This window comes from Candoia aspera, chromosome 1 (genome assembly GCF_035149785.1).
Source record: "Candoia aspera isolate rCanAsp1 chromosome 1, rCanAsp1.hap2, whole genome shotgun sequence".
NCBI lineage: Eukaryota > Metazoa > Chordata > Lepidosauria > Squamata > Boidae > Candoia > Candoia aspera.
The window spans coordinates 126,664,083-126,678,007 of record NC_086153.1 but is presented as its reverse complement, the minus strand read 5'-3'; the positions used below and the strand labels follow the sequence as shown (position 1 = coordinate 126,678,007).

Genomic DNA, 13,925 nt, shown 5'->3' with positions numbered 1-13,925 from the left:
CAAAGCCAGCCTGGCCCCATGGAGAGAAGGAGGTGTTTCAAGCTTCTAAGTGGACAAATGCACAAACTTGTCATTTGTGTAGGGGGCATCTCTGTGAAGGAAAGGCAAGGGCCACTTGTGAAATGATTTCTTCTAGAGTTGCAAGGGTATGGCAATATAATTCAGGATAAATATTGGAACTGCAGAAGAAGAGGATAAACTGAGGGGAGGAGGAATGTGGGTTAGTTTGTAAATGTTTTGCAAATTAGATAGATGGTGATGCTATAAAGAATGAGATGGAAAGATGTAGGAAGAGATATCAGAAAGAAAGAGAAGTCAAAAAGAAAAGGGTGTTTGTCAAAGATGGAGAATAGATGGTACCTCTGACTTTCACTTTGCCCCATCCACTGCTTGTTTTAGCCCTGTGCACAGATTAGTATGTAGTTCTATATAGATTATCCCCAAGGAATGTCCTGGACAAAAAAGGCAGAGAAATAGCAGGTTTTATGCAATAAATTGGGGGATGGAGAAAGAAAGCTGGGAATTGACTATAATAACTTTGATTACATTTGTGTAATACCTTACCCTTGTACAAGGTATTATCTTCTATAAGATATTTTACAAGAGCATATCTGTATGTCCATCTTATATGGCTACCCATCTATCCAGTGAAATTCTGGGAGGTGAACAAAATAAAAATGTAACAATACATTTGTTAAGTGATGTAAGGCGTCATAGCAATCTGTCCACATATGTATAAATAAATAAATACATTAGGGGTTCCTTAAGATAATCTCCAGATACTGAAGTATTATGACATTAAATGTGCACTGATAACATCTGGACCAACTTATCAAAGATCCCCTGAGAGAAGGGAAGGAAAGAAAGAAGTGAAGAAGGCTACTCCATAAGTTCTGCTGAGGGATCAGCTTCATTACATTCCTTCTTCCATTAATCATCATCTGACTGTTCTAACAGGCTGCAAAAAAGGGAGAGATGGAACCAGGAACATCTGGTTACTTCTGTGCTTGAAATAGTTTGAACCCATGTGTTGTTATAAATCTTTTGTAATTAAGAAGCAGGGCTTGAGTTAGTCTTCTTCCTTCTTCCCAGCCTCTTACCTGTTGATCTTTCATAGAACCTTTTTGGCTGAAGAGCAGAACAAATAGAGAGAGAGAGAGAGAGAGAGAGAGAGAACAAACAAGGAGAGAGATAGATAGGGCAGCAGCATCAGAGAGATAACTGGAGATCCAGAAGAATAGAGAGAGGGAGAGACCAACTGATTTGTGCATGCACAAAAAAAAGAAAGATGTGAGATGGCAGAGCCAAAAAGCTAGATGACATCAATCAAGAACATACATCAAGGATGTGGAGTGAGACAGAGTCTGCACAGGAGAGAAACAGACTTTTTCACACTCTGCTGATAGGAACCAGGCAGAGCTGCCTCAGCAGGTCACGTATATTGGGATTTACAGCCAAATATTGGCTTCAGGCCTCTGCCAGTTGATAAAAGATACAGCAATTTGTCTGAGAAGTTTTCAGCATAACAGCTGTTATGTATGCATTTGCCTATAAGCAAGTCATATTCTGGGATTGTTTCCTTGGGCTTTATGTTGGTAGGACAAGATGTTAACAATTCAGTATTCCAGAGAGCAGTTTTTACCTTGTGCTTGTGCAGTTTTGTACCTTCTGATTAGGCTGGATCAAACATTTCTGGGAGTGGCTAAATTAAAATAGCAACCTTAAGAAATTATCAACATTTGCAGGAGATACTATTGCCCAGTATAAATACTCCATCAAGCTCCTTCTACAACCAATGCATAGGGCGTTTAACTTTTGTGGGAACAGTGATGGCATCCTCCTTCTCATTCAATACTGAAATGGATGCACAATAATTCAAGGGCTCCTGTGGGTTAAGCTGCTAATAACTGTGCCCTAACAGTAATTGTGTAACTTCATCTTTTGTGCTTCCCATAAATATAATAATTAAACATTGGCCTTCTAATTATAACCTGGATGATGAGATCTGTCCAAATGGAGCTGTATTCAGTGCCCAGGGCCATTCAAAATTGGATGGATGGAAAGGTCAGATGATCTGTTAATACACCATAGGGATAAAGGGTGACTTAGCATAACAATAACATTTGCAAGCATCTCCAATCTCTTGTATGTGATGCCCTATTTAGTGGCATTTGTCAGCAAGCACTGACAATATATTTTAGACTGTATGGCAAAATCATTTAAGAGATAATAAAACAATCAAATTTCCTTTCCGGCCAAGCTTGTTAAATGCTACTCATACTAAGAACAAAATTTCTCACCCTTTTGGACCCTTCAAAAAGGAAGCCAACAATGAAGACATGATTCTTGTTTCCTAGTACTGCATGCATGTATTGGTCATTCTCTAAATATTTGTAGACAAATACAGCATTTATTTCTAATCCATTGTCTTGTGCAGCTGAAGTCATTTGCAATATTATTAGCTATGATTATCATGTCCATCAATCTTAAAAAAACCTAAGTGGCCAAAACTTTAATTAAATTGAGATGCTAATGTCAATAGGATTAAAAAAAAACTCCCTGTAAAACTTATTCATCACCCACAATATTGGAGTAATAATAGTCTATCAGTGATATTTCACCATTTGAGTACATTAATCATTGTTGTTCCTAGTATTAATATATCATCAGTCACTATGAAAATATATTACTAATGTAATTGAACATTCTTTGGGTATATCTTTCTATACTTTTTAGGGTGCTAGTATGGCCTTTCCCTGACCACACACACACACACACACACACACCTGACTATATATATTCCTGACTTTATATATTTAGAAGGTTCAGAAGAATTTTTTTGTCACTGCACATTTCCTAGATCAAGTAAAGCACAAATTAGATCTCTCTTTGAGTTTAAATAGTGTGCATTATGGTGAGATGCCTAGGATTGAGAAAATCAGTCTTTTTTCCTGATTTATATTAATTTCACATATATACATTCATAAATCTGTTTCTGTATTAAACTAATTAAAATATGTAAATCTGCATTTAAATAATATTTCAATATGAATTTGAATACATCACTAGATATAATTTATGCCAAAATATGCATTTCAATATGCTTGTTGTGTTAATGTTTTCTACTACAGATTAAGGTTGCTATGGTAAATAATCATTTTGGCCGGGTGAAGAGGTTGAATTCAACTGTCCCCTTTTCGAATGTTAATTTTTGCACCTGGGGGGAACAACTTGCCTGGACTTGTTTTAGTTTCTGTTTCCCTTCTGTGTAGGCATGTAGCAGCTCTCACTGAGAGCCTGTAATGAATGCAGAAGCCTTTAAAGATGTTTTGCTTTCTGTAAATAAAATTATTTTTATAAAAATGCCTGGTGTGTGACTTTTCTGATCTCTCCTGGGCTAAAGGCTTTCCCAGCAATCTGCCAATATGTTGAGTGCAGAATTGCACTGCAAAAATTGTGGAACTCCAGATGCACAGGTCAATTATGTTCACTACTGTAGTCTAGAGTGAACAGTCAGCTTGATCTCTTTCTAAATGTCCACCAGGAACCAGAGTTGTAGAGTCCTTCTTAAGAATCATTTGTGACTCCACTCTATGGCAGCAGTTATAATGAAGAGGACTTATTTCTCTGTCTCCATTATGTCTGCATGACAGTGCTTTTTTGTTTGGTATGGCATTTTCTCCATCAAGATGTTGAGGAGGGGAAGCTGAAACAGTTGGATGCTTGCAATGCACAACTTTCATTATTCATCACAGACACGGTCGAACAGATTCACCTAGATTTGTTGCACTGAGTCATAGGGAGGAGCCTTGGAAATTGCTTGTTTTATTTATAACATTCTTTTCAGCTTGGATGTCTTAAGGATAGAGATGGGAGATTTGGAATGAGGTTCCTTCAATATGCTGATAACGTCCGATTCTGTTGCTCCTTACCATCTAAATCTAAGAAAATAAATCACGCCTTTGAACATTGCTTACAATTAACGATGAGCAGGATGAGGGAAAACAAGCTAAAATTATATCTAGACAAGATGGTAGTCTCCTAGGTAACAAGAACATTGAACCTAAAACTGTTAGGTTTTAGTGATATCCACTGTTTTTATATTTGTTGGTTTTGAGTCACATTGTCTGAATTGGGTGGGCATGTAAATGCATTAAATGAGAAACAAACAAACAAAATCAGGGAGTAAGGTGGTACCTCTTTTGGATGGAATTGCACTCCCCCAGAAACATCAGGTTAAGAGTTTCTGTGTGGTCTTTGCCACTCCAGCTGTCACTAGATTTGCAGATGAAAGTTATGTGAAGTAGCACATTAGCACAACAATGGCTAATATGTCAAGTGTGACTATTCCTGAGCTAGTCAGAGCTAGTGATGGTTATCCAAGTTGGATTCCACCAAGTCATGGCATGGGTTCATCTAGCTGAATACTCCCTACTTGGTAGAATGCCATTTTAGGATCCTTTAGGATCATTTTTCATGGAGACTACCCTCTATTGGAATTGGGACTTTTTGCATACTAAAACTGAATTAAGCCACTGAGTTATAGTAATTCTTCCTATATGCCTTTAGAAATACAAATAGCCCAACCTTCAGCTTTATAGAAAAGATTTGAACAACTTGTGATGGTAATATGGGGTCTGATTTTAGCAACAAATTAATTGCTTTCCACTTTGGGAACACCAAACATTAATACAATATTCCTTTCAACAACCCTGTAGAGTTAGTCAGGTTTATTATACAAATACTGGCAAAAGAAAAAGAAGACTGAGCTGAGTGAATATATGGAAAGGCCAGGATTTCAGAATAGAGTGGGAGTCATGGGTTATGGAATACTTCACAGTATCAGGAAGCTATACACTATTTTGGGAGAGACTTATGTATGTATGTATTTTCTCTGACAGGTGGTACTGTCTCCCATTTGTATATGAATGGTGTCCTAAGAATTGCAAAGAATTCCATTCATAATTGAGGGAATCAAAATATCCTTCTGACCTAGAATAATTGAGAACAAAAGTAACGATTGCCAGTCTGGGACATTATGAGCCAAATTAATTGATGTATTATATTTTGTTAGAGTATATAACTTGTCTACTTTGTGTGGGTGGTGGTGGTATGGATGAATGAAATGGAAATGTGAATTTTAAAATTGCATCACTTTTCTTTAGTCTGATTTTTTGACAATGATTATAATGATTACATGCCCTCAAGTAATTGTTGACTTCTAGCGACCACATAGATAGATTTTTCTCCATGATGATCTGTCCCTAACCTGGTCCTTCAGCTCTTCCAATGGTGCACTCATTGTTACTGTTACTGAGTCCCTGGAATGCGTTCCCTCCTTCCACCACATAACCCCTGCTTCAGGGACACATTCCATAACATCACCCCCCTCTTCAAAGTCAGTCTCTCCCTCTGAGTTCTCAGGTGAACTGGGCAGCCAGGGTAGAGATTAAAGCAAATATGTGGTGCTCCTCTCCATGTCTGATAACTCCTCCGTGCCAGGTGGCTCTTCTTGCAAAACAGCTACATGATTAGAAACATTCTCCCCCCTCCCCCTTGGGAGCTGGAGGCCCAAAGTCGACATCTCCAGCTACAGCTTAAAATCTGCAATGAAAAGCCTTACCCTCTTATTGCCTTGTTTCAGTCTCCAAATCTCCCAATTGGCTGTGACCCTCCTGATGGGATCCCTGAATGGCCTCTGAACCTCCCCATGAAGTTCTGATAATCATTCAGAATCGGGTCATTGCCTTCCATCATGGGGATGGCCCATTTTTCTGCTGATCCCTTTAACAGACTTAAAACAAATACTACCTTGGTGCAATCTGTTGGGACCTCTGCAGGTCTGCTGTTGATCAACATTCCGCATTGAGTAACAAATGTCCTTAATTGGTCAGCTTCTCCCCCAGGCTTCTCAGGGAAGCTGCCGTGGGTCCACCGAAGCACTGGCTGAGCCGCTGCCACCGCTGCCAATTGTTGGGCATTCTGCCCAACCTGCTGCAATTTTTGCATCACCACTGCTTGCACGTTATTGACTTGTGCATCCACTTGCTGCTGGTGCTGCAGTAAGGCTGCTGCCAAATGCTGTGGAGTAACCAGTGGTTCCTGGGGATCCAAAACCATGCTGTAAAAAAATTCCCTCTTTATGGGAGTTATGGAGTCTGGCAAGATTGATGTCAGGGCCAGCCCGAGAACAACAACGAGTCAGTGAATTCAAAAATCCAATTCTTTGTCTCCCTGGAATGTGCTCCCTCTTTCCTGAGAGCTAGTGGCAGCACCAAAATACACCACATTGCTCTACCAAGTGCTAGTCAGTAGTGTATTTCTTGACTGCTGGTTCCTTTACTGTTGATAGTTGAACCTAAAAGGAAGAAGCTGTCCACCACTTAGTTATCCTCATTGTCAATTCGAAGGCTGTTTGTTCTACTCGTTGTCATTAGTTTGTTCTTCTTTCACTTTAATCTTTTTTTTTTCACTTTGCTCCTTGACCTTTATTACTAGGGCTTGCAAATCCTTTGTATTTTTGGCTATCGGGGTAGTATCATCAGCATAGTGCAGGTTATTGATGTTTCTTCCTCCAATTTTTTTGACTCATCTTTTTGAACAACTCTAAAAAGTTGGCATTATTATTGTTGTTATTACTATTTTCAGAGTAGTAGTATTTTCACTATGGCAAAATAAAATTACGAATTTGTTATAGAACTGATTCAATTATTTTTAACACCATATTATTATTTAAATGAGGACAGGAATTATGCAAACTGAACCTTCTCCAGAGAGGTAGGTTTTCACATAATGTGTATAAAGTTTTGGACTGGAAAAGAGTGTATTGTATTGAAGATTTCAGATGATGTTGATTTTGAAATTTCATCCTAAATTTGCCTTTTAATGCTACTAATTAGCTAAGATCTAATAGGTGATTTCTGTCAGAATATTCTGTAATAGACTCATCAAGCTGTTATCTTTGAAAAGCTGTACAATGGTTAGTATCAACTAATTAGTATTATTAAGTTGTTATTAATTCCATTACAATCAATTAAATATAATTACATCCATTTTGTTCAATTATTTTTTTTAGAAAAACCAGTTGCTTGTTCTTCTCAATTGAAATGATCTTTCACAATAATTACTTAAGGGAAACAAAATACATGTACCTCCCCCCCACCCCCCAACAATATTTAGAATTCTTTTTAAAGACCATTTTGGAGCAACATAGTGCAAGAAAAAAAGGAGGACTGAATAGAAACTGTAAAACCAAATAACACCAAAATGCATGATGGTGTATGACTCTGAATTTCAACTTCATCTACATTACAAGTTGTCAGAATAAAATAAGATAGTTATTGTAAAGACAAAATCTAGGGAAGTTTAGATAAATTGTTAACTAAATCTTTAATTATTTTAGTTGCAGCCACTTAAAATGTTTTTAAATCCCAATGGATTTTAATGCAAGTTTGGGTAAATCATGGCTGATCCTCAGCCTCCATGTGTGTGCTGTATCTCATTGACCAGGAACATTATGATTTAGTTATATTGAATGATTACATTTGACTTGATGAGTGTAAGATGCAATTTATTGATATTGTCTAATATGGTTTTTATTTCTGAGCAGTTATGATGTGATCTAAGTGCAGCGGATGTTGTTCTCAGCCCTTTGTCATGGTCAGATTGTTTTTGGTTTCAGCTTGCTAACACTTCCCGCCACCCAGGAGTTGGGTCCTATTAAACAGATCCTCCCAGACAACTAACAGATCTGGATGGTTTTAAAGGGAGCTTGGGATTCTGCTTGAGGATCTGGTAGGCAGTTCAGCCAAGGTCTTAGTCTCCTCATGAAATGGATATATGACAAGGGTCATGGATTGGATTGTTCCTATGCAACCTCTCCTTGTTCATTGACCACATGGAGTTTCCTGTTTTTTTGTTTTTTGTTTTTGCTTTTTTTGAGGAGCTTTGGGAGATGAAACAACAAAAGAGATACCTAGAGTAGCACTGGAGAAAGACAAAGAGCAAACACAACTAAGCATATGTAACAGCCCATATCAGGGGTTACAGTATGTCAGTAAGGGTGGCAAAATGCAGTTATTTTTCTGCTTTCATCACATCCGTAGATAGTCAGCCAGAAGCCCTGTTTAAAGTTAGCCTTTCTCTGCTGGGTCACAAGTATATCTACAGAGCCACTGTCAGGAATATTCTATGCATATGTTGGATAAAGTCACTCAGATCTGCTCTGAGAAAGACTCCAAGTGGGCAAGTCCTGTCAAGTAGGCCAAGGTATCCTGTTGTATATTTTGTCCTGTTACCTGGGAAGTATTTGATCCTCTGACTCCCGAGAAAGTGGACAGGATCCTCATGATTGTTAGTCTGATCACCTGTTTATTAGATTCATATTCCTACTGGATGGTTAAAGCTTCCCAGGAAGTGATGTGTGGTTGGATCCATGCAGTGGCAAATTCATCCTTGAAAGAGAGAGTGATTCTACCTGCCTTGAAGAGGGGTGGCACCAATTTCAGGTTGGCATAGCCTTTGCATGTATAAAAAGCTTCAGTGGAATCTACAAGATGTGACTATTGTTACTGTACTGTTTCTGTGTATTGTTGTTGTTGTTGTTGTCATTTAATGAGGTGAGCCTCAGTGCAGAACAGGAGATCATCATCAGGAGATCATCATTTTGGCTTTCAAACCAAGTGAGAAAAATCAGCAACTGTTAGAATGATCAGGAGTGAAAACACTCATGAAACAAGGATACAATGAATTGTGATCAGCAATAAATGAAAAGTTGAATGGAGCTAAAGAGAGATCAGCAATAAACTACAAAATATCTCTGACTTCCATTATTCCTGCTGTACAAATGTATCCTGAGGCTTAGATTCTGAAATGCTTACAAGAACCATTTGCATAAAAAAAAGGAAAGCACTGAATTGCTTCAGCAGTGGGCAAGGATAGCATCTTCGGTGATAGTGAGAAGATCTCACCTACTGCCATTTTATTATTTATTTATTATATTTATATCCTGCCTTTTGTCTAAGAGCTGAAGGAAGCTTATGTGGAGCTCTCCCCTCGTTATCCCTGCAATAACAACCCTATGGTTAGTTTGAGAGAGAGAGATTGGTCCAAAGCAACCCAGTGAGCTCAGTGGTTCAGTATAGCGTAGTGTTGTGATTAAGGTGCTGCATATGAACCTGGGTCCAAAGACCAACACCTTATGCATTACACAACATGAACTCCCAGGGACCTTCTATCCTTCCTCTCTTTTCCTTAGGTAAGTAAGCCAGAATTGTCTGTGAGGATGAATGGGCATAATAGCAATCTGAAAAGCAGTAGAAACTGAGTTTGGCTAATGTATGTGCCATGATATCGGCTGCAGCAGATACACCCTAGATCATCTTGCTTTTGGAGCTATTCTCCAAATATGCGATAGATTGTCAAGCTGTATCAATCTATACTGAATCCAAAATTAATATTCATAGTTCTTGTCTCTAATATGCCTGAATTTATTACTACTGTTTTATCCTCAGTCCTTAAAGGGACAGACTGGAACCTTCAAGATGTTTGTCCAGTCTGAAGAATCGGTCTTGCCTGACAGTTTTAGGCCATTCAGTGCTGCTTCTTTGTTGTGCATACTTATCATCTCCTCCCAATAAAACTAAACTTGGAGGATCAAGTTTTTATGACATTTCCTAATGTGTGACATTACCCGCAGGAAGTTAGGCTATGAGTCCATCTGCCACGCCATTCATCTGTGAAAAGGACTAAGAGGAAAATAGCACTAAATATACTCTGCAGGTTGAACAAGTCAATTGGAAATATAGAAACAGACATACTGGGAATAAAGTGGCTTAGTTAATCATGAATTTGAAGGAGTTTCATTGTAAATTCTTCTTGGCATTGGCATGTTTAATGCCCAGACAGTACTGCAGTTCAATTCACAAACATGATAATGCATATCAAATTGAATAATGTGCCATAATTTTCCTATGTGCCATAAAAACAATACCTTGTAGCAGAAATTTTCATCTTGTGCTATAATCTGAAATAACCAGCTGCTCTCAGCAATCTCTGTCTTTTTTATACCAGCTATCTATCTTCCCTGATTGCCCTCATTTGATCTTGATGCACATCCTGAATATGTTAGCTTTCATTTATTTATCTTCTATACCAATCCATTTAAACCACTGCTTAATTATGGAAAGGTTCCAGTTTAAATATACTTATATCTCAATGAGGTATCAGTCATTACATGGATGCCACGTAAGTAACACAGGGGCTAATCAACTAGCTGTGAATCATGACCACCCCCGCTCTCTTTCAAACTTCACCTCTGCCACAATGCATTAGGTAGCCTTAGGCAAAATACTGTTCTCAGTTCCGTCTTTGATTACAGTGTATGAACAAGAACACCATGCTTAAGTACTGTTTCACTGCTTGCTAAATATTCATTATGCACTTCACATCTTACAACGGGCTTTCTGCTAGCCCAGATAAAACATCACTAGAAACAATGATTTATTTCCTAAGAGAGAGCGACAGTAAACATCTTCCTCTTCCATGCATATCTGGATTCAAGCCAACTACAATTATTCCTATTATCTGAACTTAAAAACACAAATGTTTTGTTTAAACTATGGTTTAGAAAAAGCCAGTAACTGAAACTGCTGTCAGATTTTGACCTGCTCAGTGGTAGTCTAAGAGAACCAGTTGCTTTACATGGGCAAAGGACTGGCTATATCCTCTGCATCCACCTTGGAGGTAGCAGAAGCTCCACTCAGTTTTGGCCAGACAACGATCTATCCTAGAGAGGTGACTCTGAGGGGCTCCCCACCACCACCACCTTCTGATCTTGTCAGATCAGGTTTCTGTGCTGACAAATGCTACACCCACGGGAGCAACACATATAGGAATTGCACACAGAGAACTGAAGATAGTAGGCTGGGAACGCAGAAGGTGGGAATATAGCCCTGATTTGCTACTGTCCTGGTTCAGAGTTTGAGTGGTTTTTTTTACCTTGCCTGACAATAAGGTTAGCACTGGGTTTGATTAAACCCCACTAGGTTTAATCAAATTAGATGTCATGCCATTTGTTCAATGCCAGAACAAAACTTTTAGTCTCCTGCTTTGGCTGGTGAAAAGCTTGGAGCAGGGCCCTGGGGGGTGGAAATAGGAAACAGTGAGCTTCAAAGGGTAGGATTTGCTTAAATGCAGGGAATACTATTTCAGGAAGTTTTAATATGTATGGATCACATCACACTTCACTGAGTTGTTTAATATGGCCGGAGTTCACCAAAGTACATATACTCAAATCATGTACTTTTGGTTAGTTTAAGTATCATACTAGTCAAAATCCCTGGAGAACGTCATTGTTTTCAGATGCTTTTTTGATGGGTAAACATATGTCAGGAACAACTAACAGATCTTCTATATAAACTTATTTATGTGTCTTGTGTACTGCAAACACATACCACCTTAGTTTGGGGTGTGAAAATAAGATATGAGAAGTTCCCCAAAGGGATATATAAGTCTCAGAATGCTCACAGGAAAGGACATTGTTTTCTTCACTCCTAAGAAGAAATTAAATTAAGAAATTATTTATAAAGGTGGACACACAGCCTCTAAGCTCAACTACAGACACAAGATTCTCAGTTGTTGACAGGGCTTCCAGTTAATTCATCCCAATTTATTCCAGAATCTTTGAGAAAAGCCTTCCATGTGGAGATTTTGGGAGCAAGGGATACCTGCATATTCATGTCTCCTATATCTTATTAGGTACATAGAAAAAGGATAACATTTTATTTTTTTTTCCTTATTAAGCTTACTCAGGGATGCCGTTCTGAAATTTGGTACCGACATAAAGTTACAGTAACTGTCTGAAACATTTGCAGCCTCCATATTGTACACTTCCTCCTTTTCATTTTTGGGAAGGATTTTTTTTCTCTCTCCCATTGGAGGTTTCATTAATAAACCCGCATCAAATTTACTCATGGGGTAACTAGAGATTTCAAAGGGTAGAAGATTTCTGAATATAACTACTACTGTTGCTGTTCATCTACTGTGGTCTTTCAAGAAAGACACTAGTTTCAGATTGCTGAGGTGAGTGCTGCCTACATTCTCCAGTTACACACAGTCTCTGTAGCCTGGGAAGGACTAGCACATGCATGAAGTCCCCTGGATCAGAAGAGCCAAATCATACTTTGATATCAATATGTCTTTGGGGTCCTTATATAAGGAATGCACCTTACAGGCTTCCTCTTAGAGATTATGTTCTCCAACTTTCTCTTTATGTCTGAATGTTTCAGGGAACATGCACTGATGAAAATGCCTAGGGCAGCATGCAGAACCCTCCTATTTATCAAGGGAACCCAGGGAGAAATGTTCTTAGTTTTAACATGGCTGCCCATCTATGATAAGTACTTGGGGTGTAATCTTTTGCACAGTCTGTAATTTCAGCAGGTACCATCACTCTGCTGAGGTGAGGCACACTATCTACAGATTCAGAACAAGGAAGAATATGGAATCTGACAGCCTCCAACTAGTTCCTCTTTTCACAGTGAACAATGAAAAGGTCAGCCTAGGAAGAGGAACAAGAATAAAATGCAGCGTTACAGGCACAGGAACACTGCAACCTGGCAGAAACCTGATGGAAACACTAAAGTAAACATCATATAAGTAAGGCAACACATGGCCGTAGTTATGTCAAGGCACACAGAAGCCACAAGGGCCAAGAAGCACCTGCTAAACTACAATCTCAATAATTCCAAGGTCATCTGCCTGATGGGGAGTGGCATCAAGAGGGGATTCAAGAGCAGCCAAGAGTTCTGTGGACAAGTTATGCTAACCAAAGCCTCTGTTAGACCTCAGAGCTTTCCCCCCCATTGTATTCTCTCTCAACCTGCATCTAAAGACTTGATTTCTAATCATGGGTTTAGCTGAAGCTATATGAAACTCTGCGTATCAAATGCTGGTTTATGCCATTTCTACCTACTGTAGGTTTCTTTCACAAGTTTTCTCTACAGATTATTGTATCTCTACCAACACGAAATTAACATTTTGTTTCTTTTAAACTTGCAGCAGGCCTTCTGGAATACAAATGAATCCTAAATCTTAATCAGTTACACTATTTCTCTGAAATTGGTGTCATAATGTTCACTTAAATCAGTGCCAAATTCCTACTCATTTCATTAATGGTAGGTATGGCTGACAGTGAGATGATTGGTCCAATATGCTTATAGACAGATTTAGATATTGTGATAAATACAAAACTTACCAAATATGCACTTTATATTTCTGTCCATCATCCACTCTGATATCAGTATTTATCTTTTCAATCTCATCTCCACTATCGCATATGAACTGGTACTGAACAAAGAGAAAACAAAAGAATGATTTATCACATTTGCGGATGTCAGATGTTTCTGATCAGGACTGAGCAAAATAGGAAAAGTCAGAATATGAGTCTTTGTATGAGTAAAAGTGTTCCATGAGTCCTGAAGCAAGGATTTTTATGCAGAATGAAGTCTATGGCAAAGAGGGTAAATCCCTACTCACAGGGAAGCCAGAATTATACTAGTTATCCTTACAGCCTGGGTTCACAGAAATAGAAAGGGAACATGTATATAAAGTATTTCAAATAAAAATCCATGAATAGTCTCCCTTTATTTCAAAGATTATCATACATGAATAATTCAGTTTAATTTAGAGAGGAGTTATCCGTTTGTTATTATGCCGGTATCAGTGATACCAACACTTTGGGGGGTTTAAAGCTGACTTACCTACTGCACAATGAAGAATCCAAATTGATGTTGCCCTCCATGCTATGTACTAGGAGCATACATAAAATATGCTAATTTTGTCTCAAAAGGATCTCAGATTGGTTCAGAGGATGACCAGCCCTTTCCAATGTGAATCAGAACATTTGGGAAATCTGAAATTTCATG

At 38.5% G+C, this 13,925-nt stretch overlaps 1 protein-coding gene across 1 annotated transcript in view; it reads right to left on the bottom strand.

Annotated features, from left to right (window-relative positions):
- LOC134493463 (protein eyes shut homolog) overlaps positions 1 to 13,925 on the bottom strand; it is a 529,249-nt gene that overhangs the window by 258,093 nt on the left and 257,231 nt on the right. Inside the window, 1 exon segment of the mRNA XM_063298062.1 lies at positions 13,256 to 13,347. Within this exon segment, the coding sequence (XP_063154132.1) occupies positions 13,256 to 13,347 (92 nt within the window).